Source organism: Camelus ferus, chromosome 7 (assembly GCF_009834535.1).
Source record: "Camelus ferus isolate YT-003-E chromosome 7, BCGSAC_Cfer_1.0, whole genome shotgun sequence".
Lineage (NCBI taxonomy): Eukaryota > Metazoa > Chordata > Mammalia > Artiodactyla > Camelidae > Camelus > Camelus ferus.
The window spans coordinates 40,789,463-40,809,197 of NC_045702.1; the positions used below are offsets into that span (position 1 = coordinate 40,789,463).

The 19,735-nt window shown below is 40.1% G+C and overlaps 2 protein-coding genes across 2 annotated transcripts in view; one reads left to right on the forward strand and one right to left on the reverse strand.

Moving 5' to 3' along the window:
• The window catches only part of GARS1 (glycyl-tRNA synthetase 1), a 34,950-nt gene extending 23,085 nt beyond the window's left edge, over positions 1-11,865 (reverse strand). The window contains exons 1-6 of the mRNA XM_006185483.2: positions 11,567-11,865; positions 4,638-4,739; positions 3,851-3,953; positions 2,661-2,802; positions 1,638-1,726; positions 1,174-1,250 (exon numbers count right to left, since the gene is read on the reverse strand). Coding sequence (XP_006185545.2) covers positions 1,174-1,250; positions 1,638-1,726; positions 2,661-2,802; positions 3,851-3,953; positions 4,638-4,739; positions 11,567-11,788 — 735 coding nt within the window. The 5' untranslated portion in view covers positions 11,789-11,865. The remainder of the gene's footprint in view (positions 1-1,173; positions 1,251-1,637; positions 1,727-2,660; positions 2,803-3,850; positions 3,954-4,637; positions 4,740-11,566) is intronic.
• A 2,971-nt stretch (positions 11,866-14,836) lies between these two features.
• Positions 14,837-19,735, forward strand: part of GGCT (gamma-glutamylcyclotransferase) — a 54,474-nt gene continuing 49,575 nt past the window's right edge. The window contains exon 1 of the mRNA XM_032483773.1: positions 14,837-15,076. The gene's annotated coding sequence lies outside the window, so the exon portion shown is untranslated. The remainder of the gene's footprint in view (positions 15,077-19,735) is intronic.

Sequence of the window (19,735 nt, forward strand, 5' to 3'; positions counted from 1 at the left end):
ACAGGGAACTACATTCAATATCTGGTAATAACCTTTAAAGAAAAAGAATATGAAAATGAATATATGCATGCATGACTGGGACATTATGCTGGTCACCAGAAACTGACACATTGTAACTGACTTCACTTCAATTAAAAAAAATAAGTTGGCAGAGGAGTCAATAGCCAAATTAAGAAGTTTTTCAATTTAAATGAGGAAGGGGAAAAAAAAAAACTTCTCAGCTGATGTTGGAAAGCTAGATATCACAGAGGAAAGTTAGCATGTTTTAAAAAATTAGGGCAACCAGTGGATAAGTATCCAGTAATTCTCATGAGAGAAAAGCAGAGTTAGAGAGTCCTACATTCAGCCTCACTTATTTATATACTAATGTAAGAAAATATGTACATAAGCACAGTACCAGTTGTTGTTTTTTGTCATCCAAGGAAGTAAATAAATTTAAGAAGTGGACCCTGGCGGGCCTCATGATCAAACACAGAGTTGGAGAAACGTACTTTGCTTAAAAGGATAGATGAGGTAAGGAATCAGCAACATTTACATATGGACACGTGCATCTCCCTAGGGCAAAGATGTGCAGTTTTCATCATATTTTTAAAGTAGTATGACTCAAAAAGGGATAAGCATTATTTCTGATATAGAAGGTATTTCCACACTTGGTAGTCAAAATAGATTATCTCTATGGTCTCTTCTGCCTTCTCTAAAATTTGTCAACTTAAACGTAAACTATAAAACTGTAAGTCTACAGGAACAGCAGGGGCCTGCTCCAGCAGGTTCTAAGAAGAACAGCACGTAGTCAAGGTCAATGCAACCGGAAGTAGGTCAAGTGGCAGTGCTCATATAGATACCTGCCCCAAATCTCCACACTGAATGCTATTCACCATTAGACACTCCCCTAGATTTTGCTATTAAATCCAGGAAACTGGTTTCCAAGAACAGAGAACTAATCTCATGCCTATCTACACTGACTTGCTACTTTGACAGAAATAAAGGGTTAACCACAAAAGGTAGAGAGAGAAGAAAATAATGCAAAATGAGATGATATGAGGAATAGAGGTAAACTCTCCTTCTTCACAATTGTGACCACGTCGACACAACATGGAATTCAACAGTTATGAAATGCTGAAGGACAGACAGCACCTAACTGGGTTACTGTGATAACGTCTCTCAAGCACTCACCTGGGCCAAGACACTTTCCATCTCTGATTTCTTCTCAGCAGAACACTTCTTATCAGACATCAATTTCTGTAAATGAGCTACAAGAACAGTGTTGGTTCATATCAATTCCAATTAACGGGAAAAAGGACAATGCATTTTTGAGTTTCAATGCTGGGCAGGAAAAAAAATAAATCCAAGGATAATATTCTTAATTTATATGAATCCCATAATTGACTTTTACAGGGACAGTCATGATATTGTCTTGATTGTTTTGGTGACTTAAATTTCTAATTATCTGTATACAACTTTTTTTTTTAAATAAGGGACTTGATCTGAATACTTAAGACCTATGCACCTTACTCTTTGTATGTTGTGTTTCAAGAAAAAAATTTAATGAAAAAAATCTGGGAGAAAAGTTCAATCCAAACTCTTTGTTTTGATCAATCCTATCTGAAAGGACATAAATCTGAGATGAAGAACCATACCTTTCAACAGATGGTCAGCACGAAAACATTCTCCATTTTTTACATCTTTCACCATGAAGTCAGCAAATTTGTCTACGTGGCCAGAAGTCCTAAGTTAATGAATGCCAAACCAATTTGTCATTTTCATACAAATTAACACACAGATTTTAACCTGATAAGACAATCTCCCTTCTACATGTTTATCCACAGTTTTCACAAACCTGTATGGACACTGGTATTATCTCTATACAGTTCCTATTCATGAAGCAAGTAGCTAAAGAATAGGCTGTCCTGATCTTTTACATCCATCATCAAGAGTTCAACTTGTTTAATTTTCTGAAATTATTAAATGAGAGCCTAAAGTATACAAACAGTGAAAACCAGACCTTTAACAGGCAACGTTAAACGAAGTGATAAGATAACAAAATGGTAAGAAGTCCTCTTTCATTTTAATATTTGAGAAATCCTGCTTTTAACAATGTTGGCAGGAATAATTTAAATTTCTGCATTGAAACTTTAATACAAATAGTAGTATTTGATTTTAAATGTGTACATTCCTTTGCCCAGAACTTCTATGAATTTACATTAAGGAAATAATCAGAGATATACATGAAAATTCACCTATCAGGATGTTCAGTACAATCAAAAACCAGAAACAACGTAAATGCCTACACTAATGCACTTGCTAAGTACATTATGGCACATCCATAAAACAGAATACTATACTGTCATTAAAAATACTTTAGAAAAATATTTAATGACATAATGTTCACCTACATTATGTGAAAAAAAGCACTGTGCTACTAAAATATTCATATATATTTATATGGGATAATCATATAGGGACTTAAAAAGAGAGAAAGGATAAATAAAACATCTTTAACATGGCTATCTATGGGTAGTGGGTACATATTTTCTTTGCATTTCTTTATTTTCCAGATTTTTACAATGAACATGAGAAGTTTTTTGTTTTCTTTTTAAATCAGACGTAGCTACTTAAATATGCATATTAAAGAATTTCAGCCCTCAAAGTAGAAATCTTACTTTAAAACTGGCTCAGGGGTAAGCATGGTGCAATCAATCTCCAGGATCTGTTCCTCTTGGATAAAGTGCTGCCTCCAGGTCTGAATAATATTGTTTTTCAAAGCACACCCAACTGGCCCAAAGTCATAGAGACCACTAACCCCTGTAAAATAGGAGAGGAAAACGTGTACTTGACCTTGTCACTCTACATAAATCAAAGCAAGGAGACATGGAAACTGACCCTTATCAGACTTCACATACCCCCTAAAAATGTGTTCAAGTCAACCCTTCAAATCCCTCAATGCTGAAGAGCCTTACTTCCAGCTACCTGACAGAAGTAAAATTAAAAAGCTCTTACTCCATTCACTATCTCCATATTTGACATTTCAACTAGGACTAGCAAAAAACTAAGAACAAAAGAAGTTCCTCCATATATAAGAAACAGAATGAGAAAGTGGATTAATAGTTTTCTGCCATGGAAGTTAGAAAACCATTTGTTGCATCAGCTGAATAAAAATGATCTCAAATTTTAGCACCCAAATCTCTAATTTATTCTTAGGTACCCGAGCCACTGTTTAAACCTCAAGAAGTTAAACATTTAGAGATCTGCTCAGAATAAAACTCAAATCAAGTTTCAGTGGCAAAGTACTAGAAGTCTAATACTGTTGCAATGATCTCTGTTAACTATGAAAAATATCGTTCCACATTACCAGTAAACTATATTCGCCTGCATACCTTTATGTAGCATTCAGAAAGATGCAGAGAGGGGCTTGCACATCTATGAAGAACGTCTTCTCCTGGCAGTTGCCATGTGAATAATCTAGGAACTACGGGTTAGCACTGCCCTCGTGTGGAGGGGCACAGTACAGCTGGCCGGTGCTACAATGGCCCTCTACTGCTCCCAGGTCTCCACTGGGATTTTTAAGAAGAGTCTGATATGTATGTGGAGACATCAAATGCTTAATATCCAGGTTCTCCAAAATTCCCTAAGTCCTAATGGGGAAAAGTTGTCTTCAAGCATAAGTAAGGCGGAGAGAAATAAGAACAGATATCACACCAAATGACCGACTCTATACGAATGAAAGATATCTATGCTCTGTTTTGTGTGATCTGATACAATTAGGTATCAGCTGGCATGCTGTGTTTTGGACTGAAGAACAATATTAAAGCTACTAACAACACAACTGTTCTTTCTCTCATTAATCCCTTACCTCCATAAATAGCAAAAGCTTGATCGTAGAAAAACCTCCTCTTCAGGGTATCTTCCATTTTTGCTCTGTCTACAACGTCATCTTTGGGCTGTAATGCTAGCTCCTGTAAGGGATTTTTAAAGGGAAAACATGTGACTGGAGGAGTGAGTGAAAATTTCAATTTATACATGTGAATTTACTTTATTCCTCAGAAGAATTCAATATAAAATTTACCAAAGAGACAAGATTTTGATACCCTTAAAACAACAGAAACCCTAGGGTTTTTTCCTCTTGGAGTTACAGAAAAAAATACCCTTAATTAATTCTTTAGGAAAGTATATAATCATTTCCAAGATAAGGACTATGCTTACTTAGATGCAGGTACTGATAAACAATATCTGAATTTTTAATGGATCACTGTAGCGAAATAGTGACTTAAAACTCCAAACTATTTCAGTTTGGTGATGGAAGATTTACTACTTGAAAGGTCTGGGAGCAGGTATCAGGTGAATAGAACTTTTCCCTAAAACAAATTTTTTTAAACAATATAATCATTATTTTCAGGTATAGGAAAACTCATAAAGGAGAGGACAGTGCCTTCCAGGGAGACTCATGGAACATAACCAGTCTAGGATGGGTCTGGGGGGAGAAGGGGCGGGTCAGGGATAAGGAAAAGCAGACACTTTGAGTTACACATTGAAAGGATGAGGACTCCGCTATTTCTTCAGAAACTCCCACCAAAGAGACTAAATAAACATGAACTATCCTACATCTCCTTACATTCCTTTTTGAGGATCCCAAAACTCACCTTTGCTTCCAGAACCCTCTTCCGGGCTTTGAGCTCAGCCACTGCTTTGTCTACATCCACTTGGGGTGCTTTATCTTCTTTTAGTTTTCGCACAAGATCTCCCTAGCCAACAAAGAAAATCTGTATTCAGGATTGATTTAGAAGTCAAGAAAAGTTAGGAAGGTGTTTTTAAGCATGCCTTTTAAAAAGTATCTGTGTAAGAATGAGGAGATTCAAATGTTTGACTGAAGATCTTTGCCTTCACCATTTATAATCCAGCAGAATATACAGACAAGTACTTAAGTAACTATGCTTGTAAGGTGATTATTACTGGTTTGTTTGTTTGTTTTCTTTGTGGGGAGGGGACACACAGAGGAGAGAAAAGCATTGATAAAAAGCAAAAAGCAAGATTAGTACTGAGAACACAGAAGAACCAATAAACAGACTACCCTCTCCTGGAATCTCTCTCCTTTCTTGCTTACAAAGAAATGACTGTCTCAGTTTTCCACATACTTCTCTGGCCATTTCTTCTCAGTCACTACTGGCTTGTCTTCCTCTGTCTTTTATTGTTGGAATTTTTTTCCTTGCTAATTTCCTTAGACTACTTTATTTGCTTTCAACAACCTACCACATGTACACCGATTTCCTTACAGTAATGTGTTGGAATAGGTAATCTGGGGAAAAAAACAAAACACGTAGTCTGGGAAATTTCAAGTAAAGAAATTAAAGTTGCCAAATTAATAGAGCCCTTGGGTGCGCAAAAGAAGCAACAGCTCTCTTAAGTAGAACTTCCATAGAGGCCTTTTAGGATTTTTACAGATTAAGGTCACCAAAATAATAAGTACTCAACTCAAAATTTAAAAACCCCTGAGGAAAGAAGCCATCATGACTGAGACTCAGCAGAAATGACAAGTAACCAAATGAGATCCTTTAAAAGTATTAGAATGACCAAATATACTTTTTAAATGCTCAAGATGTTTAAAGTAAAATAAAAGGAAGAATAAGAACATGAGCAAAGAAAAAGAGATTATCAAAAACAATCAGGCAACTTGAAAAAAAAAATCACACAGATCACCTGGAAATAAATCACTGATATTAAAAACTCACTGGACAGTTTAAATAGCAGATCAGGACACACCTGAAGAGAGAATTAGTGACCTACAAGACACACTTGAATAAATCATCCATGGATAATCCACGGAATGGAACAGAGAGACAAAGAGTTGAAAATGTAAATAAGATAATGAGATACAGAGAAGAGAATGAGAGTCTGACATTCATCCATTCAGAATTCCAGAAGAAAAGAATAAAGAAAATTTGTAAGAGGTAGTGTTTCAAAAGATAATGACTATGAATTTTTCTGTAATTGTTCAAAGACATGAATTCTCAGATTTAGGAAGCACAATGAAACCCAAACCATATACAAAACAAAAATTCATCCCTGTATAAGCTGTGTAAAACACAGTGCTTAAGAGGCGTTAAAGACCTGGATTTTAATCCCTGATCAGCTAATTGTGAAACCATGAGCAAGCTGAAACCTCTTCAGTTTCCTCAACTGCAAAATCAGGATGATAATACTTACCTCACTGAACTGTTATAAAGAGTAAATGAAAAAATATACGTAGAATATCTTCAGCAGAACCTAACACACAGTAGATATACAAAAAATGATAGCTGCTATTATGCTATAAAGCACCTCAACTTGGCTGGAGCCAAATTATTTTTTTTTATATTTCAAATCCAACTACTTAGAACTATATTATTTTTCTCTGTCCCAACCTTGCTCCTTCTCCTGTGCACTGTATTGCTCTCCATCTGTTAATGGCAAACAAATCTACAATTTCTCAAACAAGAAATGTCAAGTTATCCTTCTTTACCTCCAACTGCTGGTCAATTTCACCTGAGCATTTCAAATCTAATCTCTCTTTTTCATTCCTCATGGACTAGATTGCTACAATAGATACCAGTTTGTCTCTCATTCAAAAATGTCCTCACCAAAAAAATAAGGTGGGGGGCCTCACTACGATTACATCTGGCCCCAAATGACTCTAATTCATGTCATTTCTCTCCCACCTTTGTAAGCCTTCTCTTCACAAACACACAGCATCCCCAATTTGGTGTCTGTTCCCACCCTCATACCTTCAATAATTTTTATCCTCTTACGCAAAGGTGCTTCCCTTCATTTGATGAAATTCTATCACATCCTTTATGAAGCATTTCCTAAATAATGCAACCTTACAATCATTCCCTGGGGACATTTCTCCCCTTGAAGCCATATTCAATTAGAGGCTGGATTTTCTCCCACATCCCTTTGACCCTCAGGAAACTGGAAATGCGATATATGTCCACTTAGTCTCCTCTGTACTTTCAAACTGATTCCTCTTTTCTCCTTTTAAAACTCCAGCTCCTTCGAGGGTCCTGTCATCATCCTTTCCCCTTGTAGTTGACATTTTCCAAGCTCCTGCCTACTTCCCCTCATTCAATGACAGTCCCTTTTTCCTGCAGTCCATGCTACTTTAGAATGTCCCGGTTACGAGGTGAAAAAACTGTTTACACAGATCTGAACCTAAAACCGAACTCTGCTTACATACAATCAGAAGCATTTTCCCAGTTTTAACATACACTGTATTTTCCAGGAATGTAACCAGGAAAATATAATTTAAAGAAAGACTAAAATCAACTAGACTTCAATTAAAAAAAAAAAAAGGAAGACTATTTCTTGCTTTGTTCAAAATTTTACAAAGTTCTTATTTGAAACAAAAACCAACCAACCATGTGACCAGCGGCAATGCTGCTGTCGTATCTGAATAAACAACACAATATACCCTTATCAGTATGCATTTATAGCAGCTGCATTCATAGTAAATCTACGTATAGGTATAAACATCTGCTTACTTCAGTGTCACTTCCACTGGAGTCATACCCCAAAATTTACATATTGAAATACATGGTATTTTATTATAAATTATTTATTTATTTGTACTGTATTTAGAGCATTATGTGTATACATATGTTTCTTTAATTACACTTACATAGATATTTCACATGAATTTCATTACAGGGTAGTAACGGGGAATTCCAAAATATCTACTGTAAAAGGGGACATCGGGTCTTAGCTGAGAGCCACTGAACTGGTTATTCCTCATTCTCTTACCGCATACAAATAAGTCTGGTCTGTTAGTACACTAGCAGTTTTTATTCTGTCGTCTCGACCTCTCTAGCTAAAGCAACATCCTCACCTTCTAACTTTATTTTAACCTCTTCTTTACATGTGTAACGCCTGAAATCACCCTATCAATGGACTGGCTTACTTATTTACATGTATTTTATGTGCCCCTGTCATTATAGAGTAGTCTCTATTAAGACAGGAATTTGGGGAAGTCAATTCTGGCACTCAGATATTTGTTGCCTGATATCACAACCTAAACTGAGCACAACACTAAGCACTTAGTACGTGGTAAATATCTACTGTCTTATTCTTTGCTCATTCAGTGGTTTTTTTCCCCCTTCCTCCACCTGTCAGAACGCTTATCTCATAAATGTTCACTACCAGTGCTTTCTGACAGGGATAAGAACCTCATGAGAGTCTGTGTTCTGAAGAGAGGCAAGCAGCTCTTTTTGAATGTCTATCCCAGTGTGTCAAATGCTGGCACTCCCGTATCTTCTTCTGGAGCTTTTCAAAGGGGGCTGGGCAAGCAAGGCCACAAGTAAGGGTAAAAGTAAAGGTAGGAAGAATTTAAAATTAATTTTCCTGAATCACTTTTCCGTCTTTTAAAGTTCAGGTATGTAATTAGGCACACATACATTCGGGGAGAAGCTAGCTATCAACAGAAGCGGACGCTATCACCACTCATCTCATCAGAAAAAGTAAGTACTATGAAGCTGTCAAACTCACAGCAGCAGATACAAATTTTCTAAAATTCTTTTCTTTTTCCCCGAATTGAATTTTATTATTGACCACAAATACTACCAGTTGTTTTCCTGAAGTGATTGTCTCACTTCACTCATTTTCTGGAAAATGAATGAATGCCCAATACCCAAGACTGAATGACAGCTGTCTGTCAGACATTTTACAGTGTCCCGGGAAAAGCAGCCGGTAGGTGAGCTTGCAACTCCAACAATCGTTAGTGCTTTTCCCAAGACAACCATCATATTTGGGTATGCTTTATGCACACTTCCCATTTAGTCACACAGAATTTTCCAAAGAGGTGTGCACAAAGGTCTGAATTTAACAAAATTAATCATTTTTACTGCTTTGTCAAGAACACTCTAAAGCAAAACTGACTTTCTTTTAAAACCGTGAGAGTGTGGCAGAGAATATAATGACTTGGTTTAGTGTTCCTGACTTGAAGGGCCAGCAGTTTTACTCACCATGCTTTGCACCTTCGGTGCAAATGTCAACACAGTGAAAAATACAAATGACATCTTAGTTCTATTATGAAAATGGCTCAGGCCTTGGAGACCTCCAAGGGTTTGCAGATCACACTTTGAGAACCACTGCCCTAGAGCAATAGTTCCAAACAAGACACTCCAGGACAAACTTTTCACCAATACATGGTAAAAAAAAAAAAAAAAAAAAAAAAAAAAAAAAAAAAAAGGAGATAAATGTATTAGCTAAACCTACTAAATATAAAAAACTGTTCTTTATTCTGAGTTATGGTCTGCCTTTCTGGCCACCCTATACTAATACCAAGTTTTTTTGGTTTCTTTTTAAAACTCAGCTGCCCTAGGGTGCCCTTTTTCAAACAACAGTTTTCTAGATGCTCTGAGGCCCTCCTATAAGCTCCGCAATTAAATCATCCAGGAAATAACTAAGAATATGCCATGGGAAAATACATTTCAGTCAATCAACAAACCAAACCTTCAAAAAAAAAAAAAACAACTGCAGCATCCTCAGAGCGCAGCAAACTGGCAAATTTATATGAAATACATATTTATATGAAACACATGGTACTAACAAGACCAGTTGTTAAGCACCTTAAAAATACCACCCCAAGGATGTCTCCAATTGTACAAACTTCACATTGCAAATATGTAAGTAAAATGTGTAAAGATGACAATGTGTCTCACTTCCTCATAAGCGGGAAAAAAAGAGAGGGGGGGGCGAGTTTAACTCAATGATCTTTAAATTCCCTTCCAGCTGACCCTGGAATCAGTGTGATTCAAAGTTTCAGGTAGTTAACTGATATATGTGTGGTCCTGGAAAATTAGGAAAAACAAAAACAAAACAAAACCCACAAACTAACTCAGATTAACTTACATACTCAGAAAATATCTTGAAGTACAAAAAAACTAACAATCAAGCCAACATTAACAATACACAAGATAATAATAGCATCAGAAAGTCGTCTTATCATCAAAGTTCACTTCAGTTAACTAGTTCTACAGTCTTACTACAACATGGGTAATTTGCACTGCAGTTTCAGGCTAACGTGGCAGAGGGAGGGGTCTGGATGTGTGTTTTTCCAAATTAGATATATTCTCCCTTCTAAAGTGAAGGATATGAAAAAAGAAAAAACAAAAAAACCTTGGGAGTTACAGAAAAGACAAAGAAACCACACCTAATTTCATTTGGGGAGGGTGGGTGGAGGGAAACGGAGAACAAGCATTCACAGCGCTCTGATACCAAGAGTAAAGGAAAAATTAAGCCAATAGTCAAATTTCAAAATAAAACGCTATTGAACCAGTCATCTCAAATAAGAGAGAAGTAGATAAAGTGGCAGAATTTTCTGAATTTTCGGCAGCTCTGCCCCCAATGAATTATTTCCGAGAGAGAGAGAGAGAGAGAGAGAGAGAGAGATCGAGAGAGAGAGAGAGAGAGAGAGAGAGAGAGAGAGAGAGATCGATCCATCCTCCATCCTCCACCCTCCCGAGCTAAGGCAAGTTATTGCATCAGGCGCCCGTGCATGAGAAACCCGTTCGGTGTTTACTACTAGGTCATACATCCTCGGGGTCCTATTCCGAGCTTTTGGCTCTATCCGACTGGATGTGAGAATCCCTCTGAAATGATCTTTTCCTTGTCCTCTCTAAATTCTGATAATCCATGCAGTGCCCTAGGAAAAGGAGGCCTGCATTAAGTCCCCAAGCCCTCCAGCCCAATAAACCTCCCTCCCTTCCGCAAAATCAAATTTCAAAATGTTCCATACAATGGATGGCTGGTTTTACAGAGTAACTCAGCAACATTTACAGCTTCCTCAGCTTACGATCTGAAAGCTCGCCCATTTCAAATGGCCCTTTCGGAACCCAGAAAAGATGACAGGAGCGAAGGACGATGAACTCACATTATTAGAAAAGAAAAAACAAACAACAACAACAACACAAGTTCAACACCTCCCCACATCCACGTTTCAACTATTTTTATTTTCCCAGCGGACCACTCAGCTAACTAAGCAGTGAATGAAGGAAGACGTCTAGGAGCAAACACTATTCAAAGCACCTTTAAGATTAAAAGAGGGTCAGGCCGTAAGAAGAGAGAACCCGCAGCTTCGGCTTGTAATTGACCAGGAAAGAATTAAGAACCTCGCCACCCAGGGAACACAAAAAACACAGCAAGGATTGGAAAACTGAAGTTGGGGTTATTAGGCTAGGACAGGAGAAGAACCAAAGGGTCACAGATCCCAGCCCGATCGGAGAGGGAAGAGGCAAGCACAGTGGGAAAGGGAAACGGATCGCAAGGGGAGGGACGCAGGATGTCAGAGGGAATCTGAGGGAGCGACCCAAAGAGAGGGGAGGACAGGGGTCCATGGGAGCGCAGGTGGCCGACGCACGCGGAGACTTAGGTCCAAAATGAGGGAGTCGAGGAAGATGCCAGGAAACCAAGGGCTTCCAGAGAATGAAGGAGAGGGGTAATCGGCGAGGTGGACTGATGCCCGGGAAGAGAGAGAGAATGAGCAGGAGGCAACTAGGGCGAGCAAAGTCGGGGATGAAGGGAAGGCGCGGAATGCCGGTACCTGCTGGCGCACGGCTAGCCTGAGAGGTGCCAGCACCTCCTCAGCCCCGGAGCCGTCCATGCTGCTCCGGGAGGCGGCGGCGGGGAGCGAGGTCGGGGAGCGGGCGGGCTTGCTGATGGGTCGGCAGGGCAGGAGCGGAGGCCGGGCCGGGAGCCGGGGCGGCGGCGACAGCAGCAGAGCGGCACGGGCGGCTCTAAGCAGCGCAGGGCGCAAAGTGGGCATGAGCCGGCGGGCCTGGGAGGTCCGGAGGGGGCGGTGGCGGAAGCGGCGCGCGCGGCACGGCCCGGAGCATGATGAAATCGCCGCGTAAACGCCGCGGCGCGCGCGCAGCCGCACATTCCCCACCGCGCGCCGCGCCGCCGCGGCGCCATTAGCCGATTCGACACAAAACCCCGGAAGGACCCGGTATCCTTCAGAGCCCCGAGGATCCTTGCTCCACGTTGGGCGCACGGGAGGGCTGCAGGGTCCCAGGTAGACACCCCCCCGCCACCTCCGCCGAGCATACGGGTTTGCACAATCATGCGTCAGTGGACATTCAAGGACGCAGCTCCATCCCAGACATATAGACAAACTCATGAGGATCTTCAGAGCATGGGCTTCTACACTGGCGCTGACCCTCTGGCTGACCTAGGGGAATACACACTTCTGTTTCTGTTCTTTTGCCCCCGGGTTCTTAAAAAGTCATTAAACATCAAATCAGATAGGGACTTAGACTAAATGATGATCCTCAGATAAAGAAACAGGTCAAGAGAGGTTAATGATTTGCCCACCTTCACGCATCCATGCCTTGCCAATGTCAAGACAAAAAGCAGGGAAATGGAGAAGAATGACGGGCTTTTGAGGGAAGATCAGTGCTGACCAGCCTTTGCAGGGCGAACAGGATTTGAACCAGTAGAGATGAGGAAAGGCAAGAGGCAAAGAGATGAGAAGAGGCTGGGAAACAATGATATGCCAGGGATTGGAGATGAGCATCTAGGTGCCTGGGATTCCCTCTGCGTGGCCTTGCCTCAGCTGACCTGCCTCTTGCGGTTGAGCCCCAGAGATGGACCCTCCAGAGATGGCTGCCTCCTTCCCTCCTGCCCGAAGAGCGCATTGGCTGAAAAAGCTGCATTCGCTTTCCACAGAGGGAATAGAAAAATAAAGAATGTGTTGGTTATAGAAATAGCATTGTACACACCCACCAGAATGCCTAAAATGAAAGTAATGGAAAATGCCAAGTGATGCTCTGGGACTCTCTCACACAGCTGAGAGGTGTGAGGGCTGGTGCAGCCACTTTCAAGAACTGCTGGACAGTGTCTACGGAAGCCAACCATACACACCTTCCCTGTGACCAGCGGTTCCGCCCCAGGAATGTACAAGAATAGAAAGGCTCAACATAGTGAAGTCGCCTTCCCCAGAAGTGTGAAAGCCCATGTTCTCTTCCTGTTCCAGTTCGTGGTCCTGGAAATGCACTCACAGTTTAGCCTAAGCAAAGCAGGTACAGGAGGCTCTTCTGCAATATTAATTTGTATTTTTAAAACTTCTATTTCAAGACTATTTATTCATCATAACTTTTATTTGGCTTTATTGTAATACATAATTTTGAATTTATCTTAATATTTTAAAATATTAAAAGCAATTTAAGTTTTTATATATACTTTTATTTACATTTTTATTAAAACATTCAAATTCTGCACACAATTATGTATATTTTTTAAATTCTTTCGATCATAATGCCTCATCCATGTTCATGTGAGGACAGTCTCGTCACTAATTTCCAGATCTATCCTTCCCCACTCCTGTTCACCCTCCCCACTGTTGCTCCGCGTCAAGGATTATTTCTAAAATGCAAGCTGTGCTTGTTGCGCCTCTGCTCAGGACACTTCACTAGGTCCACGTGGCCCTTAGCGGAATTTATTAAGTGGTTTTCCTTAGAGAACTATTTCTGCAAGACAATAATAATAGCTTATATTCATGGAAGGCTTACTATGTACCAGTTAGTGTTCTGAGTTATCTCACGTAATTTATTCACTAATCCAATGTGATAGGCTCCATAATAATTCCCATTTTACAGATTTGAGATTCAAGTCACTAAGATATTAAACACACAATTAAGAGAGCAGAGGGCCAGAATATGGGGACCAGGAGGTGGCAGTTTTACCGTGCAGCTGATAAAGCTTTCAGGGCACATAAGGACCGAGGACCCCTCATTGGATGGGCTCTCTCAAGACCCTGAAAGAGGCCCTGGCACTGTATACTCATATTTTTTTCTTTCTTTATTAAAGTTACGTTCTTTATTTGAGGGACTAAAATTTGCATGCCCTGTAATGCACAAATCTTAAGCATAGAGTTCAAAGGGTTTTAACAAAGGAATACCCTCTTATAACCCACACCCCAATCAAGATAACATTTCCCTCAAAAAAAAAAAAAAAAAAAAAAACCAAGAACATTTCCCTCACCTCACAAAATTCCCTCCTGGGCTTGGTTAAGGTTCTCTATTGCTTTGCCCGTTTTCTATTCCATTGATTTCTACTTTAATCTTCATAATGCTTTCCTTTTATTTAATTTGGGTTTAAATTTGCCCTTCATTCTCTGGCTTCTCAAGGTAGAAATTTAGATCATTTATTGTAAGCCCCTCTTCTCTTTTAAAACAAATACTTAAAACTATAGATTTGCCTCTAAGTACTGCTTTAGTTGGATCCCCAAATTTTTGATTGTTATTTTTGTTTTCCTTTAGTTCAAAATTCTAATTCCCCTTATGATTTCTTCTTTGACCTATTAGTTATTGAGAGGAGTGTTGTTGTTTAATTTCCAAATATTTGGGGCTTTTAAACATATCCTATTATTTTTATTATTGCTTTCTAGTTTAATTCCCATGTGGTCTGGGAAACACTTTTGAAATTTATTGACTTCAATCAGTTTTATGACCTGACATACTTTGGTGACTATTCCATGACTTTAAGAGAATGTGCATTATATAGTTGTTGTATGCAGTGTTTTATATATGACAACTAGAAAAGGTGGCTCATGGTGCTATTCAGATCTTCTATATCAATATTAATTTCTTTTGTCTAGTGGTTCTATCAGTACCTGAGAGAGGATTTTAAAATCTTTCGCTATGACTGTGAATTTGTCTGTTTCTCCCTTTAGTTCTTTCAAGTTTGCTTCATGTGTTTTGAATTTATTTGGCATATACACATTTATAATTGTTACATCTTCTTGCTGGATGACACTTTTGTTAATATGAAATGTTCATCTCTAAATGTACCTTTTATCTTTCAATCTATTTAGTCTCATGTGAATATAGCCACTCCGGCCTTTGTATGAATAATGCTAGTGGCCAGTGAGAAGCTAAGTCCTCCTACCACAAGCCAAGTGAGGAAGCCACCTAGGAAGCAAGTCCCCCAGCCCTAGCCCAGCCTTCAGATGACTGCAGCCCCAGCCAACATCTTGACTTCCAACTTTCCGGAAAACCCTGATCCAGAACTACCTAGCTAAACTCCCAAATGTCTGACCTATGAAAACTGTGAGGTAAGAAATGTTTGTTGCTTTTTAAATTGCTAGCTGCTTTGGGGTAATTTGTTACACAAAAATAGATAACTAATACAGTGTCTTCCCTGAACTGACTATGCAACCCCTTTTTTTGAGAAGTGAGTGACCAGAGTGTTGGCCTGCAAGGAACTTTTTGGGACTTTTACAGTGAGAATGTCACTGCAGTAAGAAGAGTGTCCTCCCTGAATCCCCTTACTATAGAAGAACCAGGCACTGATCATAAAGTCATTCAATAAACATGTACCCCTTTACCTGAGAAGCAGAGGATTTCAAGGCTTGATTTTCTGGATCTTCTTTCCTTAGGCAGCTATAGTGGGGGCCAAAGCAGGGAGGTGCCCTGAGAAAGATTTTAAATGCAGGATGAGTGAACACAGGCTGTGATCAGCTGATCTGGCTTCCTTAATTCTCCCTCACTGACTCTCTTTCCTGGGTCCTGACATTAACAAAGTTTTGCCTCAACTTCTGGCCTCCCTTAGCAAAGATTGTTTCAGCCTCTGTCCTGTAAAAACAAGGAGGCAAGGTCCCTTGAAATCTGAGTGATAATGTCTATGGCTGAGGCAGGGTAATTTATCATGATTAATTTCTGTTTTGATTTTACTGGTGTAGAAACATCAGGAGGAAAGAGAACTCCTTCTCTCCTTGATTCCCAGGGCATAGTTAAGGACAGATTTTGTCTTCTAATACTGTTAAAGTAGGGGTCAGGGTAAAGATGTCCAGCTGAAGGGCTTGGAAAGTAAGAAGCAGAAGTGGCTAGAGTGGCAGGATTTTCTTGAGACAAAGAGCTAAAAGTCCGTGGATCTCAAAGAAATGGAGACCAGCACTGTTTCCAAACATCGTCCTGGCCATAGTGCTGGATCTAAGTGAGAAATGGTTATGCAACACCACTGGGGAGACTGGATCCAAGGGCTGGGACTCCTAGCCTTTGAAAGAGTTCCTGTGTTCCAGCTTGGCATGCAAGTGACCAAACTGTTGACCTTCAGGGGACTTGTACAGTGAATGTCACAGTAGTGAGACAGTGGCCTCCCTGAATCTTCCATGCTGCTTAAAAGCCCTAGCACCTGTCACATAGTCATTCAAAAAACATTTACCAAATGCCTACTATGTGCCAGACATTGTTCTAGGAATTGGAGGGACAGCAATGAACAAAACTGACTGACTTTCTATTCATAAGGAGTTTGTGTTCTTTGGACCAGACTGGCAATATGAAAATGAGCTGATTAATAAACTGTTTCAGATAGTGATAAAGATTCTAAAAAATAATAAAATGGGGAAATTGGATAGAACATGATCTTGGGGTAATGTGGTCTTTAGATAGGTGGTCAGGACTCTCTGAGGAGGTGACATTTGAAGAATATAAACATGACAAGGAATCAGCTGTGAGAAGATCTATGGTAATAGCATGTGCAAAGGCCCTGAGGTAGGAACCTACTTGGCCTGTGTGAAGAAAAGTGAGAAAACCCATGTGTCTGGAATGTTGTGAGTGAAGAATAGAGAAGCAAGAAATAGTATTAGAGTGGTAAGCAGAGACCAAATCATATAGATCTTGTAGGCCATGGTAAAAAAAAAATGTATTATATATATATACACACACTTTTTTTTTCCAGTGCAATGCGAAGTCTCTGAAGCATTAGAAGCAGGGGAGTGAGTGGTCTGATGTCTCTAAGATGATCATCCTGGCTATGTGTGGAGACTGGGCTGGAATGAAACAAGAGTGGAAGCAGGGAGACCAGTTAAGATGCTATTGTAGTTACCTGTTAGATTGCCTGGATCAGAGCAGTTATAGTGGTGATATTGAAAGGGGTTGGATTTAGGAAATATTCTGAAGGTGAAGCAAATAAGACATGCTATGGATTAGTTGTGTTGGAGAAGGAAAGTCAGGAAAAGCAAATAATAAAGATGGACTCATAGATATCGTTAGCTTGAGCAAATGCATAGATCGTGGTGTCATTTCCTGATGTGGTGAAAATTGGGAGAGGGGCAAGGTTCCTGCATCAGAGGAAAGAGATCCAAAAACTAGGATATAGATTAGACTAGAAGAAGAATATGGCGATGGAGGGCAGGAGAAGAAGGCAGAGACAGTGAAAGGCAGGTACCGCATGAGGTTAAAGGACTCGCCTTCTGTCGGCGTCCATTTTTCTGTGAAGGAGGCGCTAAAGTCATTGAATGTGAAGGGAAAGGTTGCAGGGCTGTAATGTTGAGAGTGGAGAAGGTTTGGAAAAGCCCTGCTGAAGAGCAGTAGAGTAACCCTGTAGGAAAATGCGGACAGGAGTCAAGCCACTACTGGAGGCCTAACCAAAGGTGGAGACTATGATGAGTTGAATTGTGTCCTCCCAAAAAGCATATTGAAATTCTAACCGCTGGTACCTTTATATGAACTTAGCAAGTTCTGGGATTACCCAGAGCATCTTTTGTTCGAACAAGTCTTGTCCATCTTCGCTACCTGTGCTAAATGACTCCAACCAGCATTGGGGTATTCACCAGGTAGTAGTCTCCTGTGTCAGACTGGGTCCTCTAAGTTGCAGATGCCAAGACAGGATTAAGAGTGCAAGGATTTTATCAAGGGAAGACCCTATGTGAAAGGAAATAGGGAAGAAGCCAGAGAGGCCAGGAAAACCACCAGACCACAATGCAAGTCTGACCCCAAGAGAAGGAGAGAGAGAGTGATAGTTGGGTGAAGCATCTTAGCCTGCCACATAGTCTAAGGAAGGCTCAGCAAAGCGACTGGAAGTTCTGCAACCAAAGTTGACAACACAACACACAAGAGTCTTCTGTCGTGGCAGGAACCATCTGCCTTAGTGTGTCAACTGCACTCAGCTGCCATACAGGGAGCAGCCTGTGGGAGGCGTGCTTTGGCACAAGCTTTGTCGTGGATTTCAAAGAGCAGCAGTTGGGGTAGGAGGCCTGTGAGGTGGATTCTTGTGTTACCACACCTCCCGTCAGATCAACATCTAACCCAGGTTTGGGCTTGTTTTCTTCCTTGTCCTTTCTGGGTCCTTTGAGTTCTAGCCAATAGAACAGTGACTGAGTTTGCTGTACACCACTTCCCAGCCCAGCCTCTAAGAACTCCTGTGTGCCATCCTCTGCCTTTCCATTTTCTGCTGGTTGGATATCGATGTCTGTATGTTAAAGATGGCAGAGCCTGGTCCGTGAGTGACTATGTGGAACAGAGCCCATCACCCCACCACTTCTGATAAGCTCTGTGAACTGTTTTTTGGGTTTTTTTACATTTTTCTATTGAGTAATAGTCATTTTACAATGTCGTGTCAAATTCCAGTGTAGAGCACAATTTTTCAGTTATACATGAACATACATATATTCACTGTCACATTTTTTTTTTGCTGTGAGCTACCACAAGATCTTGTATATATTTCCCTGTGCTATACAGTATAATCCTGTTTATCTATTCTGCATATGCCTGTTGGTATCTACAAATTTTGAAATCCCAGTCTGTCCCTTCCCACCCACCATCCCCTTGGTAACCACAAGTTTGTATTCTATGTCTATGAGTCTGTTTCTGTTTTGTATTTATGTTTTGGGTTTTTTTTAGATTCCGCATATGAGCGATCTCATATGGTATTTTTCTTTCTCTTTCTGGCTTACTTCACGTAGAATGACATTCTCCAGGGACATCCATGTTGCTGCAAATGGCATTATGCTGTCATTTTTATGGCTGCATAGTATTCCACTGTATAAATATACCACATCTTCTTTATCCAGTCCTCTGTTGATGGACATTTAGGCTGTTTCCATGTCTTGGCTATTGTAAATAGTGCTGCTATGAACATTGGGGTGCAGGTGTCTTTTTGAAGTAGGGTTCCTTCTGGATATATACCCAGGAGTGGGATTTCTGGGTCATATGATAAGTCTATTCCTAGTCTTTTGAGGAATCTCCATACTGTTTTCCACAGTGGCTGCACCAAACTGCATTCCCACCAGCAGTGTAGGAGGGTTCCCTTTTCTCCACAGCCTCTCCAGCATTTGTCATTTGTGGAGTTTTAAATGATGGCCGTTCTGTCTGGTGTGAGGTGATACCTCATCTGATAATTAGTGATATTGAGCATTTTTTCATGTGCCTATCGATCATTTGTATTTCTTCCTTGGAGAATTGCTTATTTAGGTCTTCTGCCCATTTTTGGATTGGGTTGTTTGGTTTTTTCTTATTATGTTATATGAGCTGCTTATATATACTGGAGATCAAGCCTTTGTCAGTTTCATCGTTTGCAAAAATTTTCTCCCATTCCGTAGGTTGTCATTTTGTTTTACTTATGGTTTCCTTTGCTGTGCAGAAGCTTGTAAGTTTAATTAGGTCCCATTTGTTTATTCTTGCTTATATTTCTATTGCTTGGGTAGACTGCCCTAGGGGAGCATTTTTGAGATGTATGTGAAATAATATTTTGCCTATATTTTCTTCTAGGAGGTTTATTGTATCTTGTCTTATGTTTAAGTTTTTGATCCATTTTGAGTTTATTTTTGTGTATGGTGTAAGGGAGTGTTCTAGCTTCACTGATTTACATGCTGCTGTCCAGTTTTCCCAACACCACTGTGAACTGTTGACACAAGCACAAAGTAAGTTTCCATTGCGTTTGAGCTATGATACATCCTGGTCCACTTTTTAGAGCAGTAAGCTTGCCCTAACTG